Consider the following 21,849-nt stretch of genomic DNA (forward strand, 5'->3'; position numbering starts at 1 on the left):
GGAACTGGAAATAAAGTGAAGAAAGAACTTTATTTAATTGCTTGAATCTATCCCTGTGTGACTAAGAAGCTGGACCACCTCTATCTGCAACTTAGGGATCCTTAATTAAGAGCCTAAGTTATGCTGACTAAACTAAAAACCAAACAAACAAACAAACAAAAGATCAGATATGAATACTAAAGTAAAGAGTTTTCTCACAATTATACATTTCAAATGACTTATATGTCTAATAAGAAACCCAATTTTTTCCTGATTAATCAGTTGTATTTCCATATTTTTTTATTGAATAGAGTCAATTGAGGGAAGTGGGACACATCTTATTTTGATTTCAGGGAATTGCACCTGCTTGTTCTCTTCTTCCCAACTTGGAAAGTCATCAAATTTTCCTCAAATTAGAAATCAGAATACCTAATTTGGTACCATGGTTAATTATTTTCTTTTAATTATTTGATCTGATTTTGATTGTCTTTAATGTTAAAAAAATCTGCCACCCTCTGTATTATGGATCTAGTGCTGAAACTGAGGGTAATTAATATGACTTTTTTTAATAAAGCAATATCCCCAGAAGGTCAAATCTTTGTTTTCTCAGTCATATCCCAGGTTACACTAGAACCTGGAATAAAAAGAAAACAGTAAAGAGAAACCTAGCCCACATTCCTTTTGCTTTTGCAAAACCAAACCACATTCAACCTTCAATTAAATTTTTGTATGTGAATTGAAAAGCTTTTATTTTTTATGTATTGGAATTTGCTAATAAAATTATTAAAATGGCCTACTCTCTGACAAAGATTCTGCCACTATGTATATATATTCCAAGGAAGCCATTGATAAAAATAAAAATCACATATGCAACAAAATAATTACAGCTATCTTTTTGTAGTTGTCAAGAATTATAAATGAAGTAAATGTCAATTAATTGGCAAATGGCTAAACAAGTTGTGATACACAGATGTAAAAGGATATTACTATGTTTTAAGAAATGATGAGCTTTATGAATACAGAGCAGCATGGAAAAATATGTAAACGAATGCAAAGACAAGTCAGCAAAACTTGAAAAGCAACATATATAATCACAACCAAGATAAAAATGGAAAGCATGACAATAATGCCATTGAAACAAAATATTGAGAAATTGTAATGACCAAGCTTGAACCCAAAGAAAATACGTAAGAAATCAAATAACTTCCCCTTCTTTGCAAATATGGAAAATTTCAGATTATTACACATTGGTTTGCAAATCTAGTTTTTTCCACTCTTTAATTTTTGATATAAAGCATGGCTGTATGAGAAGGAGATAAACAGAGTCTAGTGGGAAATGTAGGTCATGTAAAACTGAAAGACATCAACAAAAATTAATTTTAAAAAAAGCAAAAGAAATCTTCATGTTAATGGAAATGGCCAGTCATCTCTAACTCCCATATTTTAATGCTCTTCTTTACCAGGATCCTTAGACAAGAACAAAATTAACAAACAAAAAACCAGTGATGGCCCTGTTACAGACCTCAATGATTAATGACAAATTAGCAGATAAGGAACTAGTACATACTAGTATGAGCTCACAAGTCTTTTTTCATCTAATTTTAAGCATTTGTTTTGTGGTGGGGGAGAAAAATTGTTGTTCTATACCTGATGGATATTTTGTTTGCTAGGCATTTTTTAGAGATACTCATTAGTTTGGGGGAAGAAGGCCTGAAATATTTTTCCTAATTTGGTTATTCAATAGATTTCTCCCTGGATTTTCTGGTCTGGGGTCATAATTAGCCAGAGAACAAAGAATCAGATCAGTTCTTCTACCCTCCTTGAAATTGGACAATTATCTAATCTATTTTATCCAGGTGAGGTTGGGAGAGGGATGAAAAATAAATCTTCCTTTTTAAAATTGCAATAGTATTTTGTTTATCCTCTTACATGTAAAGATATTTTTCAACATTCATTTTTGTAAGATTTTGAGTTCTAATTATTTTCTCCTCCCCTCTGTATTACTTCCTCCCTGCCCAATAAGATAAATAAAGTGATATGTTATACATGTACACATATTACCATGGATCTTTCTCTGAATATGAAGACATTTCCCATCCCAAGTCTATTGGAATTGTCTTGGATTACTGTATTCTTGAGAAGAGCTAAGTCTATCATAGTGGATGTTTACTTTATGTTGTTGTTACTGTGTACATTGTTCTCCTGATTCTGCTTGCTTCACCCAACATCAGTTCATGTAACTCTTTCCAGGCCTTTCTGAAATCATCATGCTCATCATTTTTTATAGAACAATAATATTCCATTACTTTCATATACCATAACTTACTCAGCCATTCTTCAGTTAACGGACCTCCATCCAATTTCTAATACCACAAAAAAAAAAAAAAAAAGCTTACTCCACACATTTTTACACATGTGGGTCCATTCTCCTCATTTATGATCTCTTTAAAATAGAAACCTAGTAATAGCACTGGTGGATCAAAGGGTATAGCCATTTGGGCATAGTTCCAAATCACTCCTCAGAATGGTAGGATCAGTTCATAATTCCACCAACAATGCATTAGTGTTCCAGTTTTTCCACATCCTTTCCAACATCTGTTATCTTTTCCTGTAATGTTAGCCAATCTGATAGTTTTGAAGTTTGAAAACTTGTTTTCATTTGCACTTCTCTAATCAATAATCAATAATGATTTAAATCTTAAGGAGTATAAATGGCTTTTATCTGTTTATCTGAAAACTATGTGAAAAGTTCATATCCTTTGACCATTTATCAATTGGAGAATGGCTTGAATTCTTATAAATTTGAATCAATTCTCTCTAGATATATTTTAGAAATGACCCTTGAATGTAAAAATGGTTTCCCAGTTTATTGTTTCTCTTCTAACCTTGTTTGCCATTAGTTCTACTTTTACTTACTATAACCAAAATTATCTATTTTGTTCAATAAATGATCTCTAGTTCTTCTTTGGTCACAAAGTTCTTCCTTCTCTATAGATCTGAGAGGTAAACTATTCTATGTTCTTCTAATTTGCTTATAATATCACTGTTTATAGCTAAATCATGAACCTATTTCAACCTTATCTTGATGTTTGGTATTAGATGTGGATCAATGTCTAGTTTCTGCAACACTAGGAAAAATTCCAATTTTCCCAGCAGTTTTTGTAAAATACTGAGTTCCTATCCCAAAAGCTAGGGTCTTTGGGTTTGTCAGTCTCCAACTGTTTTTATCTGACATTTTGTTGTGTGAAAAGAATTTTGTAATTCTGTTACTGGATTTGTCTTGGCAGGTAGACTTTGAAAGATTTTATATTGTATACAGTGATTTTATTTTATTTTATTTATTAAAGATTTTATTTAAAAAGCGTATGCATGGGTAATTTTTCCAACATTGACTCTTGCATAATCTTTTGTTGCAAATTTTCCCCTTTTCTTCCCACCCCCTCCCCTATCTGGCAGGTAGTTCAATACATGTTAAATATGTTGAAATACATGTTAGATCCAATATGTGCATACATATATAATTATCTGTTTGTGTAAGAAAAATCAGATCAAGAAGGAAGAAAAAGAAAAACAAAATGCAAACAAATAACAACAGAGTGAGCATGTTATGTTATGTTCCACCCTCTGTTCCCATCGTTCTCTCTCTGGGCATAGATGTGTCTCTCTTCATCACTGCACAAGTGGCACTGGTGTGAATCATCTCAATGTTGAAGAGAGCCACATCCGTCACAATTGATATTCATATAGTCTTGTTGTTGCCATGTATAATGATCTCCTAGTTCTACTCATTTCACTTTGCATTAATTCATGTAGGTCTCTCCAAGCCTCTCTGAAATCATTCTGCTGGTCATTTCTTACAGAACAATACTATTCCATAGAATTCATATAACATAATTTATTCAAACATTCTCCCATTGATGGACATAATCTTTTGTTGCAAATTTTCCCCTTTTCTTCCCACCCCCTCCCCTATCTGGCAGGTAGTTCAATACATGTTAAATATGTTGAAACACATGTTAGATCCAATATGTGCATACATATTTATATAATTATCTGTGTAAGAAAAATCAGATCAAGAAGGAAGAAAAAGAAAAACAAAATGCAAACAAATAACAACAGAGTGAGCATGTTATGTTATGTTCCACCCTCTGTTCTTCAGTTTTCAGTTTCTTGCCACCACAAAGAAAACTGCCACAAACATTTTTGCATATGTGGGACCCTTTCCCTCTTTTAAGATTTCTTAGTGATATAATTCCAGTAGAAACACCACTGGATCAAGGTGTATGCACAGCATGGTAACTTTTTGAGCATAGTTCCACACTGCTCTCAAGGATCTACTCACAGTTCCACCAACAATGTATCAGTGTCCCAGTTTTCTCACATCCCCTCCAATATTTGTCATTTTCCTTTCTTGTCATCTTAGTTAATCCGGTGTTTAGAGATATCTCAGAGTTGTCTTAATTTGCATTTCTCTGATCAATAGTGATTTGGAGCATATTTTCATATGTCTATAAATAGTTTCAATTTCTTTATCTGAAAATTATCTGTTCATATCCTTTGACCATTTATCAATTGGAAAAATGGCTTGAACTATTATAAATTTGAGTCAATTCTCTATATATTTTAGAAATGAAGAGTACATTAGATCTTTTGGATGTAAAAATGTTTTCCCAGTTTATTGCTTCCCTTCTAATCTTGTCTTCGTTAGTTTTGTTTGTACAAAAACTTTTAAACTTAGTATAATCAAAATTATCTATTTTATGATCAATAATGATCTCTAGTTCTTCTTTGATGACAAATTCCTTCCTCCTATACAAATCTGAGAGTTACACTATCCTATGTCCTTCTAGTTTGTTTATAGTATCATTCTTTATGTCTAGATTATGAACCCATTTCAACCTTATCTTGGTATATAGTATTAGGTTGGGTTCTATACCTATTTTCTGCCATACTAGTTTCCAATTTTCCTAGCAGTTTTTGTCACATAGTGAATTCTTATCCCAAAAGGTGGGACTTTTCAGTTTGTCAAATACCAGATTGTTATAATCATTGGCTAGTTTGTTTTGTGTACCTAATCTATTCCACTGATCAACTAATCTATTTCTTAGAAAGTACCAAATGTTTTGATGACCACTGCTTTATAATTTAGTTTTAGATCTGGTACAGCTAGGCCACCTTAATTTGCTTTTCTTTTCATTAATTCCTTTGAAATTCTTAACCTTTTGTTCTTCCAGATGAATTTTGTTATTATTTTTTTTTCTATTTCAGTAAAGGAGTTTCTTGGGAGTTTGATTGGTATAACACTAAATAAATAGAATAGTTTAGGGAGTATTGTCATCTTTATTATATTTGCTCAATCTATCCATGAGCATTTGATATTTTGCCAGTTGTTAGATCTGACTTTATTTGTGTGGGAAAATGTTTTGTAGTTTGCTTATATAGTTCCTGATTTTCCTTTGGCAGATAAATCCCAAACATTTTATATGTTCAACAACTATTTTAAATGTAATTTCTCCTTGTATCGCTCGCTGCTGGATTTTGTTAGTGATATATAAGAATGTTGATGATTTGTGTGGGGTTATTTTGTATCCTGAAACTTTGCTAAAGTTGCAGATTATTTCTAATAGCTTTTTAGTTGATTCTCTGAAGTTCTCTAAGTATACCATCATATCATCTGCAAAAAGTGATAATTTGGCTTCCTCATTATCTACTCTAATTCCTTTAATCTCTTTTTCTTCTTTTATTGCCAAAGCTAGCATTTCTAATACAATATTGAATAGCAATGGTGAGAGTGGGCAACCTTGTTTCCCCCATGATCTTACTTGGAATTGTTCCAGTTTATCTCTATTACATATGATGCTTGCTGATGGTTTTAAATAGATGCTACTGACTATTTTAAGGAAAAGTCCATTTATTCTTATAATTGCTTTTAATAGGAATGGGTGTTGGATTTTATCAAATGTTTTTCTGCATCTATTGAGATGTGGTTTTTCATATGTTTTTTGTTAATTTGGTTATTGATATAGTCAATTATGTTAATAGCTTTCCCAATATTAAACCAGCCCTGCATTCCTGATATAAATCCTACTTGGTCATGGTGTATTATCCTGGGGATGATTATCTATGATCTCTTTGTTAATATTTTGTTTAAGATTTTTGCAGCAATATTCATTGGGGAGATTGGTCTATAATTTTCTTTCTCTGTTTTTGTTTTATCTGATTTAGGTATCAGTTCCATGTCTGTGTCATAAAAGGAATTTGGTAGGATTCCTTCATTCTATATTTTTTCATATTGTTTATACAATATTGGAGTTAGTTGTTCTTTAACAGTTTGGTAGAATGTAAATCCATCTGGTCCTGGGGATTTTTTCTTAGGGAGCTGATTAATAGTTTGTTCTATTTTTTTTCCTAAAATGAGGCTATTTAAGTAATTTATTTCCTTCTTTCTGAGCATGGCCAGGTCCCCTAAGATTCCAGTGTTTGGGGACTCACTATTGATCTTTTGTGTTTGTGTTGGATGTTTTATAACTTCTCTGCTGATCTACTGGCTTGCAACTAGGGCAGAGTGGCCAATACTGCTATAGATTCCTCCTTGTGAACAATCTGCCATGTGGAGTCTGCAATGCTGGTAGAGTCAGCAATCCTCCAGGGATCTGTGCTGTCTGTGCTGGTATTTGTGGTCAGCTCTTTGTGTTATGCTGCCTCCCTCCCATTTCCAATTAAGACAAAGCTTTTCTGAAGATATTTGCAATTATCTTCTGCTGATAATTTGTTGCACTCCCAATATTTGTGGGTTCTGCTGAGCCAAAGCTAATTCAGAGGTTGGATTTCATAATTATTGTGAGGGTTGTAAAGAAGAGCATAGAGAAACATGTGTCTTCTCTGCCATCTTGGCTCTGCCTCTCAGGAGTCTGTTGGCTCATATAGTTATTTTAAATGGCATTTCTCTTTCTATCTCTTCCTGCTGATCTTTATTAGTAACATTTAGAAATATCAATGATTTATATGTGTTTAATTTATATCTGCAACATTGCTAAAATTGTTAATTGTTTCAAGTATTTTTAAAATCGATTTCCTAGAATTCTTTACCATCATCTCATCTGTAAAGGCTGATAGTTTTTGTTTTCCTCATTGCCTACTCTAATTCCTTTAATTTATTTTCCTTCTTTCTGAGCATGGCCAGGTCCCCTAAGATTCCAGTGTTTGGGGACTCACTATTGATCTTTTGTGTTTGTGTTGGATGTTTTATAACTTCTCTGCTGATCTACTGGCTTGCAACTAGGGCAGAGTGGCCAATACTGCTATAGATTCCTCCTTGTGAACAATCTGCCATGTGGAGTCTGCAATGCTGGTAGAGTCAGCAATCCTCCAGGGATCTGTGCTGTCTGTGCTGGTATTTGTGGTCAGCTCTTTGTGTTATGCTGCCTCCCTCCCATTTCCAATTAAGACAAAGCTTTTCTGAAGATATTTGCAATTATCTTCTGCTGATAATTTGTTGCACTCCTAATATTTGTGGGTTCTGCTGAGCCAAAGCTAATTCAGAGGCTGGATTTCATAATTATTGTGAGGGTTGTAAAGAAGAGCACAGAGAAACATGTGTCTTCTTTGCCATCTTGGCTCTGCCTCTCAGGAGTCTGTTGGTTCATATAGTTATTTTAAATGGGATTTCTCTTTCTATCTCTTCCTGCTGATCTTTATTAGTAACATTTAGAAATATCAATGATTTATATGTGTTTAATTTATATCTGCAACATTGCTAAAATTGTTAATTGTTTCAAGTATTTTTAAAATCGATTTCCTAGAATTCTTTACCATCATCTCATCTGTAAAGGCTGATAGTTTTTGTTTTCCTCATTGCCTACTCTAATTCCTTTAATTTATTTTCCTTCTTTTACTGCTAAAGCTAACATTTCTAGTACCCTATTGAATAATAGTGGTAATGATGTGCGTCTTTGTTTTATTCCTCATTTTATTGGAAAAGCTTCTAGTTTCTCCTCATTACATAATTCTTGATGATGATTAGATTAATGCTACTTATTTTAAGGAAAACTCCATTTATTAACATGTTCTATTTTTAATAGGAATTGATATTGTTTTTTTGATAAATGCTTTTCCTATATCTAGTGAGATAATCATATGATTTCTGCTATTTATTGATATAGTCAATAATACTGATTGTTTTCCTGGTATTTAACTAGCCCTGCATTCCTGGTGTAAATCCCATTTGGTCATGGAGTTTGATCTTTATGACAACTTGTGGTAATATCTTTGCTAATATTTTATTTAAGATTTTTACATCAATATTTATTAGGGAAATTGGTCTATAATTTTCTTTCTGTTTTAACTCTTCCTGGTTTAGGTATCAGCATCATAAAAGAAATCTGTGTCATAAAAGGAATTTGTTAAGTTTCCATCTTTATTTATTTTTTACATAGTTTATATAATATTGAAATAAATCATTCTGTATATTTTTGGTAGACTTCACCTGTAAATGCATCTGACCCTGGAGATTTTTTCTTTTGAAGTTCATTGATATTTTATTCAATTTCTTTTTCTTAAATGGATCTATTTAAGTATTCTACGTCCTCTTTTGTTAATATTAAAAATTTAGATTTTGGTGAATATGCATCCATCTCACTTAGATTTATGAACATGCGGGTGGACAAAATGACTGCTCATTATTGTTTTAATTTAGTTTTCATTGGTGCTGAGTTCACCCTTTTTATTTATGATAATGGTAATTTGCTTTTCTTCTTTCCTTCTTTTAATCAAATTAACAAAAGTTTTATCGATTTTGCTATTGTTTTTTAATAAAACCAAATTTTTCTTTTATTTATTAGTTCAATAGTTTTCTTACTTTCAGTGTTATTAATCTCTCCTCTGATTTTCAGAAAGTCTCTGTTTGCATTTAATTGGAGGATTTAAATTTCTTCCTTTTCTAGCTTTTCTGGTTGCATAGCCAATTCAGTGATTTGTTGCATACTTGATTCACGTAAACATATAGATATATAAAATTTCTCTGAAGAATTACTATGCCTCTATCCCATAAGTTTGGTATGTTGCCTCATTATTGTTACTTTCTTGGATGAAATTATTAATTTTATTTTCCAGAAAATTAGCCTTTGGTTCTTTTTTTTGTTGTTATACATGTTAAAATATGTGTTAAATCCAATATGTGTAAACATATCTATAAAGTTCTTTCATCACACAATAAAAACCAGATCAAAAAGGAAATAAAATGAGTAAGAAAACAAAATGCAAATGAACAACATTAAAAAGAATGAGAATGTTATGTTGTGATTCACATTCAGTTCCAACAATGCACTCACTGGGTATAGATGGCTCTCTTCATCATAAGATCATTGGAACTGGCATCAGTCATCTCATTGTTGGAAAGTGTCACATTCATCAGAATTGATTATCATTTAATATTGATGTTGCTGTGTACAATGATCTTTTGATTCTACTCATTTCACTTCACATCCGTTCATGTAAGTCTCTCCAAGTCTCTAAAATCATCCTCCTGATCATTTCTTATATAACAATAGTATCCCATACAATTCATAGAGCATAATTTATTCAGCCATTCTCCAATTGATGGTTATACACACAGGTTCCAGTTTCTTGCCACTACAAAAAATGGCTGCCACAAATTTCTGCACATATGGGTCCCTTTCCCTACTTTAAGATTTCTTTGAGATACATACCCAGCAGAAACACTGCTGGATCAAAGAGTATGCAAAGTTTGATAATTTTTTGAGAATATTTCCAAATTGCTCTCCAAATGGCTGAATCTGTTCACAACTCCACCAACAATGTATCAGTGTCCCAGTTTTCCCACATCCCCTCCAACATTTGTCATTATCTTTTTCTGTCATCTTAGCAAATCTCACAGCAAAAGGAAGGAAATATGTAATGATATCTCAGAGGTGCCTTAATTTGCATTTCTCTGATCAATAGTGATTCAGATAATCTTTTCATATGATTAGAAATGGTTTTAATTTCTTCATCTGAAAAGGGTCTTTTCATATCCTTTGACAATTTAACAGTTGAAGAATGGCTTGAAGTCTTATAAAGTCAGTTTTCTATATATTTTAAATATGAGGCCTTTATCAAAACCTTTAAATGTAAAAATGTTTTCCCAATTTATTGCTTCCCTTCTAATCTTCTCTGCATTAGTTTTGTTCATGCAAACACTTTTTAACTTAATATAATTAAAATTATCTCTTTGGTGTTATGAGTTCCAGTCCTTTGGACACAAATTCCTTCCTCCTCCACAGGTCTGAGAGGTAAACTTTCCTATGTTCTTCTAGAAATTATTGATTGTTTATATAATTTATAGTTTAAGATCTATTACAATTGAGGGAAAGAAAGGAGGGATTGAGCATTGTATGACTCTTACTCTCATCAGATTTGTTTCAAAGAGAGAATATCAGACACATTCTTCACAAAGCTTCACTAAGAAACTTGTCTCAACTATAGGGAAGTAAGAGTGGAAATGGAATGGAAAGGGGAAGGCTAATAGAAGGATGAACAGTAATAGAAGGAGAAAGATTTAAGAAAAAAGGAGGGGCTGTAAAAGGAAAGAACTGTTTGAGGAAGAGGGTGAACAGAAGCAAAAAACTGGGTAGGAATGAAAGGGGAAAAGGAGAGAGAAAGGTATAACTGGGGGGAAACAAGATGGTAGAAAATATAGAGTTAATTATTTTAATTGTGAATGTGAATGGGATGAACTCTCCCACAAAAGGAAAGTAGATATCAGTCTAGATTAAAAGCTAGAATATTATAATTTGTTGTTTAGGAAAAAAACATATTTAAAGCAGAGTGATACATTCAGAGTAAAGGTAAAAGGCTGGAGAAGAATCTATTATGCTTCAGTTGAAGTAAAAAAAAAAAAAAAAGGAGGGTAGCAATCCTGATGTTGGATCAGGTAAAAGCAAAAATAGATCTAACTAAAAGAGATAAGGAAGGAAACTACATTCTACTAAAAGATACCAAAGATAATGAAGTAATATCAATACTAAACATATATGCACCAAGTAGTATAGCATCCAAATTCCTAGAGGAGAATTCTTCTGTAAGAAGAATTAGACAGCAAAACTACACTTGTGATATATTTTTACCTTGCTTTCTCAGAACTAGAGAAATTGCATCTTAAAATAAATAAGAAAGAAATTAAGGAGGTAAATTAGAATTGTAGAAAAGTTAGACATGATAAACCTTTGGAGAAAATATATAATTTACTGTTTAACCCATCTATTATTTAAGATTAGATTATTTAGTTTCAAATTGATTTTTGGTCTATTTTTCCATGACCCTTTATTGTAGGTACTTTTTATTGCATCATGATCTGAAAAGGATGCATTTAATATTCCTGTCTTTCTGCATTTGATTGAGTGGTTTTTTGTCCCCATATATGGTTAATTTCTGTATCGAATCCATGCAATGCCAAGAAAAATGTAACTTCTTTTCTATCTCCATTCAATTTTCTCCAGAAGTTTATTATACCTAACTTTTCTAAAATTTTATTCCCCTCCTTAACTTCTTTCTTGCTTATTTTGTAGTTAGATTTATTTAGTTCTGATAGAAGTAAATTGAGATGTTTAGTTTTAGTGTTTAGTATTTAGTGTTTAGTATTAGTGTTAATAATACTTGTTTATCTATGCTACACTTTAGCAAGATGTAGTTTCCTTATGTCTTTTCATTAACTTCAATTTTGCTTTTGCTTTGTCTGAAATCAGGATTGCCACAGGTGCTCTTTTTGCTTCAGCTGAACACAATATTTTCCGCTCCAGCTCTTTAACTTTACTCTTTGTGTATCTCTGCTTCAAGTGTGTTTCTTGTAAATAACACATTGTAGGATTCTGGCTCTTAATAAAAATCTGCTTTTTACTTCCATTTTAAGGGACAATTCATCCCATTCACAATAATGATTATCACCTCTATGTTTCCCTCCTTCCTATTCTCTCCATTTGTTTTTTTTTCTTTCTTTTCACTTTTTTCCTCCTCAACTAGTGTTTTGCTTCTGAGCAAGATCCACCTCCCTCTATCTGCTTTTCTTTCTATCATCTCCCCCTCTTTCTACTTTTTTTCTACTCCTGCCCTCCTTTCTATCAGCCTTCTCTTTTTCCCTTTCTTTCCCTTTTCCCCTCCTACTTCTCTTTTGAGTAAGATAATTTCCTACCTGATTGGGTAAAATAAATATCCTTAGGATATTTCCTATCCTAAGATAAAATCTCTACCCTAAGTTGATCCAAGTATTATTAGGTTAAGGTTTAAACAATGCTCATCCCATTCACTTTTTTCTATCTACTGTAGTAGGTCTTTTGTGCTTCTTTATATGATGTAACCTTCCCTTTATGCTTGCTTCTTCCTATTTAACCTTCCCTTTATGCTTGCTTCTTCCAGCACAATGCTAAAAACAATAAATCTTGCAATCAGTGTGAGAGTGTGAGTTATTTCAAGAAGGAAAAACTAACATGGCTGAGAAGACTTGAATAAGCAGCAAGATAAGGAGGATGAACTTGTCAGGTGCTTAAAGAGTGATTTTATCATTTTGTTGTACATAAAATTTAAGGTTTAAATTGAGACTTGAAGCCATGAGGGGCCTAAAGATTATCTTCTCCCATTTCCTTATTTCAAATATGAAAGAATCATGGCCTAAGGAAGCCTAGAAGGGACTTCTCTAAGGTCATTAGAGTAGCTAACCAAAGACTCAGAATTAAAATCCAAATTTTCTGACTGAATCCAGTCAACTTTCTAATATGTCAGGGGTGTATATGTCTGTATGTGGGGAGGGGGGTGGTGTATGTGTGTGAGCACATGCATAAATACTTTCTAAAGATGATTCTGTCTGTAAATCTGATTCCTTCTCTGTATATCTAATTCCTGTGACCTTATAATGTTCAAATATTTTATGTAGACATTTTTCCTCAGAAATAAGTTTTTCCCATAAACTTATTTTTGTCAGTTATATTAAAGGTTAAATTGAGGTAGAACTCAAAATACCATTTAAGAAATTGTTTCTACAAGAAGAGATAATTTAGAGTGCTGGGGCACCTCTGTTTTTTAACAATCCTATAAAATATTTCTATCTTGTCATTTTGTACAAGAAGACAAATTTTAAAAGAATGAAGGAAAGAAAAAAAATTGTACAAATAGGTCTTTTTCCTCACTTTTTTTTTGTCTTTGGGACATAGACTTGCTGGTGGTATTACTGGATAAAAGGGTCTGCACAATTTTATAACCACTTGGTAATAGTTCCAAGTTGCTCTCCACAATCAATCAATCAATTGGGGAATCTTGAAATAACTTTGTCCTAATTACAAGAATGAATGGAACTTAGCTTTTCATCAGTTATGTAGCTGATTTATGAATAGAAGAATAAAGTAGTGACATACCTACTGAACTTGAAGAAGAAGACTAAGGAGGCAGAGAATCAGGAGGAGAGAAAAACTCAGCATGCTATTGAACCTTGACCCTTTTCATCCCTTGCTTCTCGAAATGTTTTAAATATCTCTAATTAGAAGAATTAGACTATAAATTTTAATATACATTGGCTCATTAACATATCTCAAAATGGATCCCATGGAATGATGCTTATTACAGGAAAAAATAGGAAAAAAAGTATGACTGAAAAAATTATATTTCCCCCCAAAGGGAAAAGTAAGTATTCCTTGTCCAAACATAAGAGAAGTAGAATTGGCAGGAATGTTAGACATGAAAAAAATCATAGCATACATTAAAATAATTAAAACCATGAACATTATTTAATAACATCTTTTATATCTGCTTAAATAAGATAGATAGAACAGACCAGATTGCTAGACATGGAAAAATCATAGCATGCATTAAATTAATTAATATCATCAACAGTATTCAATAGCAACTTTTATCTCTACTTACATTAATGGGAAAACCAATATCATCAGGGTTTTTAAATATATATATTTAAACTCAGGACTGCACTGTCCTAGCAATCTTGGCATTTGACTTATGATAACATTTACTAGGTTTAGAGAAATTCTATTGTAGATGACATTTCCTCTCTGCCTCCTTTTTTCTTAACTCATGCAATCTGGCTTCTAATCTCATCAGTCAACTGAAACTGTTTCCTTCAAAGTCACCAGTGTTTTAACACTTTTCTCCATTTTCATCTTTCTTGATTTCTCTGTAGCATTTGAAATTTCAATCATTTCATCCAGTTGTATACTATGTGCTCCATGGGTTTTTGTGACTATTCTCTAACTTTAGTTCTGCTATCTTGCTGCTCCTTTTCAATTTCCTCTGTTGCCTTTTCATAATTTTACTCAGTAACTTCAAATGCTTCCAAGTTCTGTTCTGGATTAGCTTTCTCTCTATACTCTTTCCCCTTGGTGATTTCAACAGCCCCAACTGCTTCAATTTTCTTTTCTATGGAGATAATTCTCAGCTTCAATGTCTCACCAGAATATCAGTCATACAGCACCAATTTTCTTCAGGATATTTTGAATTTGTTGTCTTCTGAACATTTCAAACTCAATATGACCAAATGGAATTGATATTATTTCTCTCTAAATATAATTTTCTTCTGAAAGTTCTTAAAATTGCTAAAGACATTATCATTCTTCTAGTAACTCAAGTGTGCAATTTTTGCTTCACTATTAATTCTTTACATTTGTTCATTTTATAAGTGAAATCCATTGCAAATCATGGAATTTCTTTCTCCCCATTTTATACATCACCCTTTTTTCATTCCCTCACTAGAGTCATCACTTGTGTATATTTGTATTACCAATCTATTGTTCTCCCTTTTTTTTTTCTTGGTGAGATTTGCCATTGCAGATTCCAGTTTTTTTTTTCCTGTTCTGATTTTTTTTATTGCTATGCTGGTCTCATCTATCATTCTTCTCTTTTGAAGTTCTAAGGAACCATTGTACTTCCTTAAAATATGTTCCTTAATCCCATGTTCTTATATTTCACAGGGTCCTCTGTCTCATCAAGTACTGGATCATCTTTTTTTCCCCTTTTTTAAAAAAAATATTTGTCCCCATGTATCTGAATTTTCTAAATTAGGAGACAGCATTTATTTATTTTATTATTGTATCCTTTTTCGTTTAATTGCTTATGTTTGATGTCTTTGATATATTTTTCTTGAGATCTTTGGGAAATTTCAGTCTATTCTTTTACCCTGATTTCCTCATATTCATTTTCTGATTCTGTCCTTGACAGTACTTTTCCTATGGGGATAGGATTTCAAAGCATCTTGTGCTCCTTCCATATGGACAATTCATGGTTCACCAGAATTTAGTATTCACTTGTGAATTCAGTCACAGGTAAAACATCAGCCCAGGTCACTGGGCTTTTGAGTCAAGTGATTTTTGAATCATTAAAACTGGCCCTAATTGTTGTGCTGTTCTATTTTCCTCAGGCTTTCCTCAGACAGTGCTACACAACCATCTCTACCCCAAAACCCATATACACAGTGTCTCATTTTGTTATTTTATCCTATTATCTTTCTTCCTCAGTTTTCTGTCATGACATTTCAGATAGCTGCCCCATACTGTTATAAAGGATACAGTTTAAAAACTTTTGTCCTCAACAATGATGACAGATGAAGTTGCTTATTCTTTTTTCAATAATTTCTGTTATGGAGAGATTTTATAGGTCACAGAGATCAGAGAAAACATCTAGTCCTTCATCATGTTGCTCACATAATCCAAAACTCACAGTTATTTACTTCCTGTTTTCTTCTTTCTCTTTCAAATCCCTGTTTTATATGAAAATTTATAAAAGTGGTACAACCAGTGTTCCACAAGACAAGGGAACTTAGGAAAAATCAGATCAGTATCTCCTCCTCCCAACTACCTGTCCTGCATCCAGCCTAGCCTACTACAACTATTATCCAGGGTAGAAATTTCTATAGAGATGTCGCCTGGCAATTGCTTCTGCATGGGCTTAGCATGGTGTCTGGCAGATACCAAGCACAATGTAATGCTTGTCCTTTTCTGTATTTCTTTCACTTACTGAGAATCTATCAAATATCAAGATTTTAATCTTCTTTTTGTAATCATTACTAATGTTCTCTGAAATCATCTTTATTATTCATTGAAGCATAAGGAACTTCTGCATCTTAAGATAAATTCATTCCATACCTAAGTATTTATGGATTGGCTCTGAAGGAAACACCAATATAATACAATCTCTACAGGTCACCCAAACACCCTCTTTAATTGCTGAGATCCTCAATATTCTTTTTTTGTTGATGTTCTTATTTTTTATTAAAGCTTTTTATTTACAAAGCATATGCATGGATAATTTTTCAACATTGACCCCTGAAAAAACATATATTCTAAATTTTCCCCTCCTTTCCCCTATCCTCGCCCCTAGTTATCAGGTAGTCCTATATATGTAAAATATGTTAAAATATATATTAAATCCAATATATGCATACATATTCAGATATTTATCTTGCTGTACAAGAAAAATCAGATCAAGAAGGAAGAAAAAACTGAGAAAGAAAACAAAATGCAAGCAAACAGAGAGAGTGAGAATGCTATGTTTTGGTCCACACTCATTTCTCATAGTCCTCTCTCTGGGTGTAAATGTCTCTCTTCATCACTGAACAATTGGAATTAGTTTGAATCATCTCATTGTTGAAGAGAGTCTCATCCATTAGAATTGGTAGTACAGTCTTGTTGTTGCTATATATACTTATCTCCTGGTTCTGCTTATTTCATTTAACATCAGTTCATGTAAGTCTCTCCAGGCTTCTCTGAAATCATCCTGTTGGTCTTTTCTTATAGAACAATAATATTCCAAAACATTCACATGCTATAACTTATTCAACTATTCTTCATTTGATGAGTTTCCAGTTTCTTGCCACTACAAAAAGGGCTGCCACAAACATTTTTGCACATGTGGGTCCCTTTCCTTCTTTTAAAATCCATTTGGGATATAAGCCCAGTAGTAACACTGCTGTGTCAAAGGGTATGCACAGTTTAATAACTTTTTGAGCATAGTTCCAAATTGTTCTCCAGAATGGTTGGATCCTTACAGCAATCTATCAGTGTCCCAGTTTTCCCACATCCCCTCCAACATTGGTCATTGTCTTTTCCTGTTATTTTAGCCAATCTGACAAGTATGTAGTGGTATCTCAGAGTTGTCATAATTTTCATTTCTCTGACCAATAGTGATTTGGAACATCTTTTCATATGACTACAAATACTTTCAATTTCTTCATCTGAAAAGTATCTGTTCGTTTCCTTTGACCATTTATCAATTGGAGAATGGCTTTGACTATTATAAATTTGAGTCAGTTCTCTATCTATTTTTAGAAAAGAGATCCCCAATATTTTCTATAAAGAACTTGTTACTTAGCCTTCATCATTTCATGCCTTTATGACCTTGACAAGGGGTTAATTAACATCACCCAGAATGATACTTTTGTGATAGCAAATTAAACCAAATTTAACCTCCCTTGCTTAAAATACTGAGAGCAGCAGTGTGCTAAAGCTCATATGTGCTGGGTTAATGAGAGAGAATTAAATTTTTCAGGTGAGTATTTTTTAAATTTCAGAAATTGACAAATATTTAAAAGCAGGGCTTGATTTATTATTTTCTTTATTCTCTAGACTTAAGAAAGTGATATTGAAAATGTTAATACAGATTGATTTTCTTATCCCCTGCCTAGTGAAAATGCCATCATTTCTACTGAATCACTCACTCACAGAACCAAATGAAGCAATTGAAATTGATAGGACCAAGTGATCAAGGCTCTAAATTTTTAAGTTTCTTGAGTCCAAGGAATTCTCATTTCATACATTAATTCATTCACTAAATTAACTTTGCCCTTTTTATTCTTACATTCATTTCTATAATTCCAAGTAGCTTAAGAAATAACCAAAGTTAAATTGACTGATCATTCTTCTTTTTAGAGCTGAAAAAAACTAAGGAGCACTGTAATTAATTCTAAAACAAACAAAGAACTGGTTAAGTGACAAACATTCACTTTTTCATTGCTTCCTTCACACTATTATATAAGCATCTTTTACTCACTGCTAAAAGCCTAATACATATTCTTGAAAAACACTTCCTTTGGATTTGCACTTTGCTGTTCTACTAAAAAGGCAAGTTATTATTTTGTTTTCCATTATTTTTGTTGTCTTACCTAGACAAGCATTTATGCTTTATTAATAGAATATTCACTTTTACATGTCTACAGAATGATAAAAATGTACAGAACAGTCAAGTGATGAAAGTGGGGTCTTCAGAGTTCATTAAAAGTCACCACTTCACATGTGTTGCAATGAATTACAAATAACGTTAATTATTAAATAGCAATTGATTCTGGAAAACTAATGTACTAAAAAGATAAACATTAAAGTATGTCTGCCTGGTGTTCCATTTATTTCAATAACCCAGAAAAGGAGGTAAGATTTGAGTGAAGATAAAAATATAAAAGTTAAATTTATATTGTACCCAGAAGAAAGAACATGACCCATGAAAGCAAACCAAGACATAATTTTGTATTTAGATTTTCATTCATTACTATTCTTTTCATTGATAAACCACATTCTATTTCTCTGAGAAAAGAGCTTTTCTCAGGATTGCATCCTTAAATGCTTGTTTCACTTGCTGGTTCCTTAAGGTATAAATAAAAGGGTTTAATAGAGGGGCTACTGAAGTATTGAGTAAGGCTATTCCCTTGGTTAAAGATATTCTATCCTTAACTGAGGTTTTAATGTATAGGAAAATGCAGGTGCCATAAGATATAGAGAGAACAATCATATGAGAGGAACAGGTGGAAAAGGCCTTTTTCCTCTGACTAGCTGATGGAATTTTCAGAATTGTCAAGACAATGTAGGAATAAGATAGAATTACTAATGTTAAAGTGACTAACAATATTACTAAAGCTAGACTGAAACTAAGAAGCTCATGAAAATGTGTGTCTGTACAGGAGAGCTGCATTATGGGATCAAGGTCACAATAGAAATGGTCAATGATATTGGAGTCACAGAAATCCAGTTGGAGACCTAGAAGCAGGCCTGTAAAAACAAACAGAAAACTAGAGAACCAAGAGCTAAAAACAAGCAAGAAGCAGACTTTGCTGTTCATGATCGTTGTATAATGCAGGGGCTTGCAAATGGCAACATAACGATCATAGGACATGGCAGCCAGAAGGAAAAATTCAGATGTTCCAAGGAGGAAGACAAAAAAAAATTGAGCAGCACAACAATTATAGGTAATGGTTTTGTCCCCACTTGCAATACTAACTAGAAATTTAGGAATACAAACAGATGTAAAGGAAATTTCTAAGAAGGAGAAATTTCGAAGAAAGAAGTACATGGGAGTCTTGAGGTGGGAGTCCAATAAAGTGAGGAGGATGATGGTCAAGTTTCCAGTAACACTTAATATGTAGGTGAGGAACAGAAAAAGAAAAAGTACAATCTTCCATTGTGGGTCATCTGTTAATCCTAGCAGAATAAACACTGTCACTGTTGTACGATTTCCCATTATTGACTTCAGATTTCTACCATGCCTAGATGTGAAAATAAGAAAAATTCAATCTGAAGATAACCAAGACAAAAGAGTATGGTCATTATTTGGTTATCAATTCTAACAGGGGTAGCATGCAGTATTGAAAAAAATTCATTCAGGACTACAACATAATTTCTATTTATCTTTTTAACTAATGTTTCTTTGGTAGATTTTTGCCTTTTCTATTATTATGTTCAGGCCAACCTTAAAATAAATTCCCATTCACTCACAACATACAATAAATAGTAGAGTGTGTCTTTCACAAATTAGCTGAATGTTTACAAATTAATTAGAAAATCAATGTGTGATACTCCCTAGGTGGATAATCTGTTGTTGGAAATTCAAAGATAAGTTGTATTTTTATGAATGGGATAGACATAAGTTTGAGACAAGTATTTTTTTTTCCTTCAGATATCAAAACACATTATTCCATTATGTCACTTTTTATTTATATCTTGATGAAAAGTTTCATAAGTTACTGAGGTCAAAAAGTAAAATAATTAATTGGTTATCAAAATAACATTATGATATAGTTGTATTTAGCTCCTATTTTAATCAGACTATAGAATATAATCTACCATGTGGTCCATGTTTAATATCTTTCTGGCTTGCTAGCAACTACCAGAGCCTGCATTCTTCTTGTTTAACTTTAAAGAAATCAGGTTCACATCCACACTATGGAAGGGACTTTAGAGGAAAATGTTATGAGAAAGTTAATCTTATAGTATATCAATCCTTATAGCTGGATATATGTTTCACACACATACAAACACACACACACACACATACATACATACTCTCACTTCTCTTCTCTCTATAAAAAGACCTAGAAAAACAGTCATCTTTCTAATCCTTTCTGCTCTACATGTGCTTCAAAGCATTTACAATCAGTGGAGATCTGAATTGATCCTTTTTGTTTAAATTATGAATATATACATAGTACAGAGATTCTTTATCTTACTAATTCTGACAATCACATTTGTTAGCTAAGGCTTCATAAAGATGATAGCAATTTCAAGAGATTCCTATGTCAATATTTTCACATTCCCCCATTCATAAGGAGAAGGTATACTGAGAATATATTTTCCTGGCAACTCTTTTTTTATGGTTTAGTTCAGAGCTTTAACTTTTATCAATGATATCAATGGGATAATCTTGAACTTGAGTAAAGTCAAATCATTTATAAAACCCACATACCTCTGTCTCTTTCATGTCCATTCACAACTGTATGTCCATATTTATAGGCATCATCAAAATAGGAAATAATTTCTCTCCTCTAAGCTTGTAAGTGGTATTTTGTGCATTGAAACACGGTCCCAGATCCGAAATCTTGGGAAATTGTACTTGTTAGAAGTGTGGGACATAATTTTCTGAACCTTAGAAACATAGAAGGAAGGCATAATATATGTAATAGGAGATGCTATAGCACCATAACTCTGATAGGATTATAAGATAAAGCAAATTCCTTGTTGGAAGAAGATTTTCAGGTTTCTTTTAAAAATCGTGAACCAATAAAAAGTAAACATGTCTTAATTGGTGCTATTATAATGTAAGGTAAATATGAAGCAAACAACAACCCTAGGGATCTATGTTCAGAAGTAGCTAATGAATCCCCACTCCAATTGACTTTTGTGAAAATTTAAGATTTGGAACTGAGATAATGGAGTCCTCAGAGATCTGACTGATTCAAGAGTTACTTGCTTTAGTTGTGACAAGTTTTCCTTGTTGCGACAATTATGTGCATTGTCCAAGTAACTTATGGTCTAAAATTGTGAATGCTATGGGACAAGTTAACTTTGGCTGAAATTTTTGTGTGTTCTGTACTTATGAAATAAGATCCCACATGTATAAAAATAATTATGATGGAAAATAGAAGGTGCTTGAGACAAAGAAGACAAAACAAACTCCCCTTCCTCAAATACCCATGTTTCTGGAAAATTTCAAGTTGGAGAAATTTCCACGAATATATTCCATCTTATGGGAACTTCTTGTCATTCTCTTAAAGATTGTAAGCTTCTTGCTTAACAAAGGCTTTTTCTCAGTTTCTGCATTTTCAATAACAGACATAGTGGCTTATTTTGACATTTCTCATATTATTCTTTTATATATATATATATATTTTTCATTTTGTTGCATAGATGGATAAAATATATTCATTTTAAATTAAATAAAATATGTGAAGATTGCTCTTGCATGGGAGTTATTTTAAATATATTCTTACCATTAAATTTGGATTTCAGGATACCAAATAAGTGTCTGAAAGAACTCAGTGACAGCTTCTCCTCATGGCTATATGTTGATGTGTTTTGCCTGGAGGAGACCAAGGTATTTATAAGTGATATCTCTTTTTAC

At 32.5% G+C, this 21,849-nt stretch overlaps 1 protein-coding gene across 1 annotated transcript; it reads right to left on the reverse strand.

Moving 5' to 3' along the window:
* Positions 1–18,534: 18,534 nt before the first annotated feature.
* Positions 18,535–19,473, reverse strand: LOC127537891 (olfactory receptor 6C74-like). Its single transcript, XM_051961220.1, has one exon. The coding sequence runs from the start codon at positions 19,471–19,473 to the stop codon at positions 18,535–18,537; it is 939 nt and encodes a 312-aa protein (XP_051817180.1).
* Between the last annotated feature and the right edge of the window lie 2,376 nt (positions 19,474–21,849).

Source organism: Antechinus flavipes, chromosome 5, assembly GCF_016432865.1.
Source record: "Antechinus flavipes isolate AdamAnt ecotype Samford, QLD, Australia chromosome 5, AdamAnt_v2, whole genome shotgun sequence".
In the NCBI taxonomy this organism is placed as follows: Eukaryota; Metazoa; Chordata; class Mammalia; order Dasyuromorphia; family Dasyuridae; genus Antechinus; species Antechinus flavipes.

Bases quoted from the DNA above. Each gene is read 5' to 3' on its own strand.
- LOC127537891 (XM_051961220.1), bottom strand. From the start codon at position 19,473: ATGGGAAATCGTACAACAGTGACAGTGTTTATTCTGCTAGGATTAACA.